The 10,703-nt window shown below is 40.2% G+C and overlaps 1 protein-coding gene across 1 annotated transcript in view; it reads right to left on the bottom strand.

The window, feature by feature from the left end:
- Window positions 1–1,670: 1,670 nt before the first annotated feature.
- Window positions 1,671–10,703, bottom strand: part of CHRNA6 (cholinergic receptor nicotinic alpha 6 subunit) — a 28,725-nt gene continuing 19,692 nt past the window's right edge. The window contains exons 3-6 of the mRNA XM_075203859.1: window positions 10,358–10,402; window positions 4,803–4,912; window positions 3,744–4,722; window positions 1,671–2,658 (exon numbers count right to left, since the gene is read on the bottom strand). Coding sequence (XP_075059960.1) covers window positions 2,530–2,658; window positions 3,744–4,722; window positions 4,803–4,912; window positions 10,358–10,402 — 1,263 coding nt within the window. The 3' untranslated portion in view covers window positions 1,671–2,529. The remainder of the gene's footprint in view (window positions 2,659–3,743; window positions 4,723–4,802; window positions 4,913–10,357; window positions 10,403–10,703) is intronic.

Raw genomic sequence — 10,703 nt, 5'->3', positions numbered from 1 at the left:
ATTTCCAAAGTGGCATCCTCAATTGGTGTATCAGCGGCTACACTCGGGCTGTTCAGGCACACATCACCAGAACTGCTGAAAGGGCCCTTCTTTATGGGTACACTAACAGAATGCTCACGATTAGACATACCACTGTTGGATGGACTCTCCACAGGGATTGTTGTCATTTGTGAATCAGAGCAAACATTCTCCTCTAATGCCTCACTGTTATCTTGCAGCTCGGCTTTGACGCGTAACAGTAGTTGTGCACCAATTGTAGGCTGGGAAACTTTTTGGGATCTGCCACTAATAGCCAAAGGTGAAGGCCTCATTCTCTGTTTGCCACTGCGTGTGTAGAATGGCATGCTTGCAATTTTTTTTATCGTTGCTTAACTTTTGCTCAGTTACACTTCTTTTACGCTTCAATACAGTAAAATTTTTTGGGGTTTTTGTTTTTTGCACTAATTTGGAAACACTCTGTTGTTTGACATCGCCTTGGCCAGATGACGTACTGGGAACACTAACATCAGGACTGGTGACAGAACCTGGTTGCTCATTCTGATCATATGTGGACTGCTTTGAATCCATTCTGAGCGCAAACCACTGGGGAGTGCTAAAAATTAGTTGGTAGATACTGCTGACAGATATGACTTTTGACAGCCAGAAATATTTATGCACAATTATGGGGGACACCCCAAAAGCACCGAGGAGTGCTAAAAATTATTTGGTAGATACTGCTGACAGATATGACTTTTGACAGCCAGAAATATTTATGCACAATTATGGGGGACACCCCAAAAGCACCGAGGAGTGCTAAAAATTATTTGGTAGATACTGCTGACAGATATGACTTTTGACAGCCAGAAATATTTATGCAGAATTATGGGGGACACCCCAAAAGCACTGAGGAGTGCTAAAAATTATTTGGTAGATACTGCTGACAGATATGACTTTTGACAGACAGAAATATTTATGCACAATTATGGGGGACACCCCAAAAGCACTGGGGAGTGCCAAATATTAACAAAAAATAATAAACCTCTATCCTCCTCTCTTCTCTAGCGATTTTGGTTAGAGCAATTGCAAGAACAATATTGTATTCTCTGTCCCTGCTCTAATCAGCCTATGACTACACCCTGCTCTCTCCCTCTGTCAAATGGCGATGGATTGCTGTGGAGGCGTGTATTTATAAAGTTGAAGTATCGCGAGAACCGAGCCCCGAGATCCGACGACGTCACAATGACGTTCGGCCTCGATTTGGATTCGGAACAGGCGGGCTGCTCGGTACTCGGATACCCAAAGTTCGGGTGGGTTCGGTTCTCGGGGAACCGGACCCGCCCATCTCTAGATTATATACACTTTCTTTCTAAATATCATTACAATTAGTGCTCTGCCTGCCTGCATGTACTGCATTCTGGTGTCAATTCCATTAAGTATTGAGGCCACAGCTACACTGTCTCCTTGGAGCGATCAGAAATACCCTCCTAAGTGTGCACTAGCCTTTCCACAAATGTATGTAATGTGGGTGCTCACTGCCAGTGCACTTACCTCCTATTCTCGATTCCACCAGGCTAGTTCAGACTCTGCACATCCCTGGCTCTGTGGGTTAATCAATCAAGTTTGAAAACCAGTAGAACATCACCATTACATTAATATAGCTAACAGCTGAAATAAACGGGCCAGACCATCTCTCAAGAAAGCCAACTCTTTTATTGAACATCTGCAGCACATAGTATTTAGTTGCAATAACATCTGGAGTGCCACTTGTGGATAATCAAACTCACTCTTGTCCTTTCCACTGTCCTGTGTACCTCCACTGGTCTCCCAACATCAGGTTGTTTCCAAATCACTTAAGTGTTCCTTGTCTCTTTCTCTTTATTCAGGAATATTACATAGGTTACAAGTATCCAGGCTTGGTGAGTATACTCAGACTAACTGACGTCACAGTGTTGTTCACTTAATGGGTTGATCTGACAGGTGCAGTTCCAGCATGCTTGTTAATGTATTCAATGTCTCTGTAGTTCTGCATGGATTTCACTAATCTCCTACTCAGAGCTCGCCTTAGTACATCTCTTAACTGGAGATATCTCTCTGTACCTCTATTATTAGTTCTCTGTTCAGCATACCTCCAGTCGACTACCAGACATGGTCAAGACTATCCCAATGGGCTTGAACGAAGGCGTCTCGGATACTACTCATACTCTGCGTCTCAGATATTACTCATACTCAAACAGTCTTCCCTTTGCTTGGTTAAGATGTTAATCTCTACTCTTACATTTTCTTGTGTGGTGCAGCCAACTAAGGCTGCTTAGCCTAAGGAGCGTTACACCTGAATGAAAGTGTATTCTTTACTACACATTATTTCTCATATTTGTTAAATTTGTATTTCTCATGATCTGATAAGCTATGCAAGTGCACTCTCTTCTACTACTTGGTGTGAATGTACATGGATTTAATGGAATACTCACTTGTAAGTTTGTATGAATAGTGTCTGTATGAATTCTATAAAAATGATATGTAAAAAAGATAAAAAGTTTCTATATAAAAGCATTATGTTTTATTCCCATCTATCATAGGCTGCAGAAATAAACCAGTGGTCCCTAAAACACACAGGAGTATGAACACCCAGAGGAAGACTCTGTCAATGACCATAGCAACATACTTCCAGTCATCTTCTTCCTAAAAAAACATGGAGAATTCAATGTAAACTTTATCTTACAAAGTGATAAATCCTGTTGGAAGTTTGTAAATAATTATATGTGTTTCACAGAAAATGTATAAAATAAATCATGGTCATTTATGGTTTAGGCTTAAATTAATTAATTATGCTTGTTTTAGGGATAGTCTGCTTGGACTATATATAAAATATATCTAAAATATGTCTCCAATGAACCCCACCACACACCTTCCCTCCAATTACCCCTGGACTGTTATTAAGGAGATCTGTCATCCTACCCCCTTAGCAGTCCACACTGCAGTTTTCAACTTTTGCCGTTTGGAGATGACATATAGTGTGATGCTCATATCATGCAGAGAATATTTCAGGGTGTATTAGTTTTTAACTGGTTTGAGTATTATATTTGAAGAAAATTGTTGAGAAGAGTTTGATGTAATCAAGTGTCTTAGGGCCTTATTCACATTTGGATGTACATCCATTTATTCTCCAAATCCTGTTATATGCATCTAAGGAAAATCTCTGGTCAGACCACATGGCCAAAAATTACCTAATTCATTTCAATATGAGCCTAATTGCACATCAATTATTTTTGCGTGCACACATTGCATTATTGCACACTGTTGTGAATGCAATTAATAGATTGCAGTGTTGGGCATTGATTTGGAATGCAGCACATTACAGTGGTGTTTTCACATAGGGAGTGCAGAGCCAAAGGTCTCATGTACAATTTTGCTATGTGTCCCCATCAATTCTGGTTATACTCCTTTTTACAGGCATCAATAAAGGGTTCTAACAAGCCCTCTAAAAAGAAAAGTAAAACAGGGCCTGTGGGTAGAACACATATAATATTGAGTTTTATCTTAAAAACATATCATTTATGTAATATAATAGCCCACCTCTATACTTTAAAGGCTGGTGATATTACAGATCACAGTAATAGTATTTAAGGGCAGTAGTGGAGTAAATTACTCTAAATATTAATATTGAGACATCCTGTACTGTTAGCAGTCATAGTGGATTAACAATGAAGGACTTTAAGAACTGAAAAATTATGAGGTAAACACTTTATAATACATATAATTTTCACCTCTTTCCTCTCGTTATGATCTTTGATGTTTTCTGCCATGAACTGAATGCTGTCAACAACATCTTTCATTTCCCCAGGAGACTGTTCCACAGCATTACAAGATTCCCGGGGCTGTAGCCTGCGGCTCCTGGCGCGCCGTTCCTTTGATTTCATGCAGTGGTAATATGTCTCCTCTTTAAACACTTCTACATCTCTGCACTGGGAGCTCAGAAGTTTTGATGTCTTGGTGCAAGTTTTCTTCCTGGTCTTTTTTGAAGAAGGTCGATCCTTCTTCTCCACCGTCTTTCTCATCATGAGCAATTTCGGCAGACGTTTCAAGAAGACATCTTTCACCCACCCGGGCATTTTGTGTGTGGTTCTAGTCCGGTAGTGGATATTTAGAACAAATACTGTAACCACTATAGACAGAGTTACAAATATCATAGTAAACAAGAGGTATTCTCCAACAAGGGGAATTACCAGAGAAGTAGATGGAATTGTTTCAGTTATAACCAACAAAAACACAGTCAAGGAAAGCAACACTGATATGCAAAGCGTCACCTTTTCCCCACAGTCTGATGGAAGGTAGAAGACAAGCACTGTTAAAAATGAAAGGAAGAGGCATGGCATAATAAGATTAACGGTGTAGAACATGGGGAGTCTTCTGATATAAAAAGAATAAGTTATATCTGTGTAGATCTCTTCACAGCAATTATATTTAATATCATGTTTGTACCCAGAAGCATCTATTATTTCCCATTCGCTGTTCTCCCAAAAATCTTTCATGTCAACTTTCGACCCAATGATGGAAAGATCTATTTTTGCTTTATCGTATGACCAAGAACCAAACTTCATTGAACAGTTTTGATGGTCAAATGGAAAAAATGTTATATCCATTGGGCATGAACTCTTGAATATTGCCGGTGGAGCCCAGGTTATTAAGCCATTATATTTAAGTAAGGCCTTTGTCTTCCCTTCCACTTGAAAGTCTCCAACTGCACTGTAGGAAGAAAATATTGTGTAAATGATGGCATCTCATTGTATAGCACATGGATAGAGCAATTAAAGTAGACATCATACTTATTATACAAAACAATATCAGGTTTCCAAATCTTGTGTGCTGGTACACGCATGAATTCAATGCCGTCGTAATCCAAAGGATTCCATTGCAGCTTGTAATCATTCCAAATCTACAAAACAAAGCAATAAAAACTATTTATTTATTTGAACTTGATAGGAAGCTATTATAGCTTTCTAACTAGTGATGTAGTAGAACTTCATTTAAAAAACAGACGTTTTCTGTTCTACAAGTATACAGTATATATATGCAGGGCTGCATTAAGATTTGTGGTGACCCCAGGTCAAAATAACATGTGTTGGGCCCTGAAACCTTTGCCCCTAACACTTAATGAGGCTTCTTCTTCCCCCTCGTGGAACTGCACGCTAAAGCAGTTTTTCTCTTTACTTGTGGCTTCCTATTGGTACACACAGTCAACCTCCCAAATTGAGGATAATTAATGTTACTGTTCCGTGGGGAGGGGTCAATAAATTTGATGGGGCCCCTGTTTCATCTGTACTGCCTATTATCTGATTAAATATGTGGCTTGAAGATATGGGTGATCATATTACGTTTTGATAAAACAAGGATAAGCTCAATATTTAGAAGAGTTGCCATTGTTTGTTTTCTCTTCCCCATAATCCCTTTATCTTCTCCCTGAGCTCTCCTGTCAATTTATTGAGATATACAATAATCCTGTCAAAATTCCATAAATACACTTTTTAGGTTACACATCCTTTAAAAGCTACATCAATAGCAAGTAATAGCATAATGTCCAGAGGCATAGCAAGAGGAGTTGCAGTGGACTCAATTGTGACTAGACCATAGGAATACAGGGAACCCTGTCTGTGACCCATATGCATTATGACTGTTGCCTGCAGGATGCAGACAATCTTAACAGTGTTCTGTACCTAACGTTTTTCCAGAACTCACATGTCTCAATGGATGTTCCAGGCTCACTGATGGCTAAATCATCTATCTAAACAAACAGGCACTCATACTGCTATAAGTGTCTGTAATAAAGAGATATTCATAGTTATGGACCCAAAACTTCCTCAGTCACATGGAGCTTTTGGGTGAACATGTAGACACCAAGGGCTAGATTTACTAAGCTGCGGGTTTGAAAAAGAGGGGATGTTGCCTATAGCAACCAATCAGATTCTAGCTTTCATTTATTTAGTACATTCTACAAAATGACAGCTAGAATCTGATTATTATTATTATATTTTATTTGTTAGGTGCCACAAGGTTTCCGCAGCGCCGCACATAGTACAAACAGTAGACTATACAGGGTATAACAGTACAGAACAATAAACAAAAAGTACCAATACTTCAGAAACTCCAGGCAGGCAGATGCAATAGACACGGAGCAGAAGAACGGGTAAGGAGACAGGAGGGAAGAGGGCCCTGCTCATACGAGCTTACATCCTAAGGGAGGGTAAAACAGACCAGGCACAAGAGGAGCCAGTTGAGGGAATGGGAGAGAGGGGAGAATGAGCGGAGGAGATGGGGGTTAAGTGGATGTTTGGTAGGCTTTGAGAAAGAGGTGAGTTTTGAGTGCACGTTTGAAGGAGCACAGAGTAGGAGAGAGGCGGATGGAGCGAGGGAGGTCATTCCAGTGAAGGGGGGCTGCACGGGAAAAGTCCTGGATTCTGGAATGGGAAGAGGTGATCAAAGTGGAGGAGAGGCGGCGGTCATTGGCCGAGGGCAGGGAGCGGGCGGGAGTGTGAATGGAGAGGAGGTTAGAGATATAAGGGGCAGTAGAGTGGGAGAGAGCCTTGTAAGTGGTGGTGAGGAGTTTGAAAATAATTCTGTAGGGGAAGGGGAGCCAGTGTAGGGCGAGGCAGAGAGGGGAGGCAGAGGAGGAGTGGCGTGAGAGGTAGATAAGTCTTGCGGCCGCATTGAGTATAGAGCGGAGGGGGGAGAGACGGGAGTGTTTGGTTGCTATAGGCAACATCCCCACTTTTTCAAACCTGCAGCTTAGTAAATCTAGCCCCAAATGTCTGGATAAAAGTTACTGGGTAATGGGAAAATCCCTGTGCAATGAGGAGTGCTTCCATTGTTAACTATATTTTACAAGCTGACGCTGCAGCATATACTGGACAATGGAGCTGAAATAGGTAGGTTAGGTGGGCTGTGGATCAGATTTTGAACCAAGGCCCAGGGTTATCTAGCTACACCATTGATATCATCAGTATCAAAAGAAAACATACAAAGAAGTGGACAGGTATATATTATACTACAGTAATTTAATTTATAGCTGTCACCTACAAAACCTAATCAAGCAGTAAATTTAACCAACTGCAAATAACCCTGAATTGTGAAAGTAGAGTTATGGCCAAAAGTTTTGAGAATGACACAAAAATTGTTTTTCACAAAGTTTGCTGATTCAGTGTTTTAAGACCTTTTTGTCAGATGTTGCTATGGTATACTGAAGTAAAATTACAAGCATTTCATAAGTGTCAAAGACTTTTATTGACAATTACATTAAGTTTATGCAAAGACTCAATATTTGTAGTGTTGACCCTTCTTTTTGAAGACCTCTGCAATTCTCCATGGCATGTTGTCAATCAACTTCTGGGCCACATACTGACTGACGTCTGCCCATTCTTGCCTAATCAATGCTTGGAGTTTGTTAGAATTTGTGGGTTTTTATTTGTCCACCCGCCTCTTGCAGATTGACCACAAGTTCTCAATGGGATTAAGGTCTGGGAAGTTTTCTGGCTATGGACCCAAAATGTTGATGTTTTGATCCCTGAGCCACTTAGTTATCTCTTTGCCTTATAGCAAGGTGCTCCATTATGCTGGAAAAGGCATTGTTCATCACCAAACTGTTCTTGGATGGTTGGGAGAATTTGCTCTTGGAAGATTGTGACGAAACGAGATTGTTAGCACTGTAACTAGCCTGTTTCTCGTATCTAACAAAATGTGGATTATAGTATGTACTTTTATAGCCCTTGTTTTTGTTCCCCAGCTCAACAGAATAGCACTGCAGTGTCTATTTACATGTGGATAAGGGGACATTGTAGCTCATTGTAAATATGTATATTGTGTATTGTATATTGATGATGTGGCAGTGAGGTTGTTATTCATTGTCCTTAAAGTGAAGCCAGAGAGGGTAAAGATCAGGTGGTGTCCAGGATACAGGTGAGGGGGCTAGAGCTGCATTCACTCTCCCCCCTCCTTCATCTCCAGGAAGCATGGAACAGCTGGGAACCCTGTGACATCACAAAGTAGTGTAAGGAGTTAATTTTAGGAGGGGCTGACTGCTACCCTATCTTTAGAGGTGGGGGAAGCCAAGTAGTATCCATTGTTCTCCACAGGGCTAGTCTAGACATTTTGTCTGCATCCCAGCAGGGGGCTTCTGTGGAAGTACAGCTCATCTCCACTCCCCCCTCCAACCCTTGTGATCCAGGACCTAAAGAGAGAGAGACTCAAGGGTTTGCCGAGAGAGAGGAAAGCAACGTGGAAACTTGACCCTACATATAAGGAGCCACTCCAGGGGGGGAGGTGGTGTTCATTCTGGGATTTCATTCATGGAAGGTGCAAGATCTGGTTTTTGAGTTGTCATTCTCTACCAGAGTCTACATATGCAGCTGAGAGAGATACATGGGTCTTCAAGTCTGGACAGCCAGGTGACTGTAACTCCTTAAGCTAGTGAGGTAAGGGTCAGATACCTGGCATTTATTTACTGTGTGTACATAATAATCTAGTGATTGTTTTTATTACAATAAATGTATTGCTTTACTTTCTAACTGCATTTGCCTGAGTGACTATACGAATCCTAGAAGGTACTTGGTAGATATCCCTGGCACAGTGAGGCACCCGTGAGTGGCCAGCCAGAATGAAGTGGGTAGCCTTTGATCCAGAAAACCCGGTATCTTCACAAGGATGTTTTGGTACCAATTTTTTATTCATGGCTGTGTTCTTAGGCAAAATTGTGAGTGACCCCAGTCCCTTGGCTGAGAAGCAACCCTGCATATTAATGATCACAAGCGCCACCATCCTTTTAAAGCTGTCAGTCTGTTATTCTAACTCAATCAACATGACAGAGTGATCTCCAGCCTTGTCCTCGTCAACAGTCTTATCTGTGTTAATGAAAGAATCACTGACCTGATGTCAGCTGGTCCTTTTGTGGCAGGGCTCAATTGCAGAGGAAATTTTGTTTTTGGGATAAAGTTCATTGTCATGGCAAAGAGGGACTTTGAAATTAATTGCAATTCATCTGATCACTCTTCATGACATTCTGGAGTATATGCAAATTGCCATCATAAAAACTGAGGGAGCAGACTTTGTGAAAACAATGTTTATGTCATTCTCAATACTTTTGACCATGGCTGTATAAGGAGACAGGAACCCAAATTATCAGAAGCTTCCAATTCAAGTCCCCCCGAGATACTACTCAAATTAAAATGGACACATGAACATATTTATAGCATAGGGTGACCTCCCTCACCCTGTTTCTTGATGTTGGAATTTGGTGACTATTGGGCTACTAAGTCATCATGTTGGACACTCCTAGTTTCGGGCACGATGGCAGATGTTTGTGATGTGAAATTTACACTTACACAGATAAGCTGTCACTGTTTTATTGTACGTGTTTTTAGTCCTTGTTGTAATCATTGGTCGTTATTCTCTGTTATGGTGGTCTCTTGGATAAGCTACAGGTACACGTTGAAGTTCCTGGCATTTAGTTTTTTTCAAAAGAATATTTAGTTTAAACCAATGGAAGGCCATGGTGGACTTGCAGTTTGAGCACCTGGACTACTCTTTTGACTGTGTACCCACATAAGGTTTCTTTCATTTATATTTAATGGACACAGTATTTTATTGAAGCATTTAACATGGTATAATGAAATACTACACTATTATCCTTAAAAGGCCGCAATACATGTATGTTTATTGAAAATGAAAGTCATAGAATATTGGTTATGTTTTATTGTATAGAATATGTTCCTTATGTAAGGATTTTCTATATTGCATTTGAAATTCAGATAAAGGTCACACTATTTATTGTAGTAGATAATGTGCAATGGCAGATGTATTGTTCTGTACAATAAAGGAATCCCTGTTTCTCTGATACTTCCATCATACCGTATCTATATTGCCAAGGAAAATAAATGTAATCAATTTCCCCTAATTACAAATCTATTGATTGATGACATCACAGACCTTTTTTCCCCACAAATGAGCCTGTTTTTATGGGAAGATCATGGATCTGTGCTTGAAGATGGCAGCATATGCCAGGAGATGTTACACAGTTTTACAGTCCTGATGTTCACTCACACTCAAGAAATAAATGAGGTTGCAATAATCTATATTTAGGAAAAAGAACAAAAACTTTTATGAAGGATGTGGTATGGTAGTATGATGGACTATTAAGTAATATTTTATTATTTCCACCATGATTTCCCACCATCCTGCTAAAGTAGACACACATTGATTTTATGGACACAGTTCCTAAAACCATAACAAGGGTGTAATGAACAGGAGCATTTTTGCATAAAAAATATGTGCAACTGCGTATTTGCACTTTCGTAAAATTACCTTTATAGAATAGACATAGCCTGATACTTACATGGCGAAGCCACAAGTTGGTCTCCAAGATTTGATTAACTTCATCCTTCAAAATATAAAGAAATATTTTTTAATATATATATAGTCACCTCTAGAGCAGTAAAGCAAAATAGGCATTTCATGGTTCCCTGCTTCTTCTCAGACAACAGGGCCATTCTCTTTAAGGAGGTTCTCGGCCACGGCTTTCCTTCTGGCCCAGGCTCCTAGAAATTGAATTGTGCTCTGCTGGAAAGGAAGGATGTGTTGGAGGATCTGAGGGATGTATATATCACATGGAAGAATGATAAATGTTATTTCGATTGCATGTCTGACTGGTGGGAATATGTTAAGGTAAAAATTTGGAGTTT

This window comes from Mixophyes fleayi, chromosome 1 (genome assembly GCF_038048845.1).
Source record: "Mixophyes fleayi isolate aMixFle1 chromosome 1, aMixFle1.hap1, whole genome shotgun sequence".
Taxonomy (NCBI): Eukaryota; Metazoa; Chordata; class Amphibia; order Anura; family Limnodynastidae; genus Mixophyes; species Mixophyes fleayi.
The sequence above is the reverse complement of the archived record's forward strand: the minus strand, read 5'-3'. Positions and strand labels throughout refer to the sequence as shown.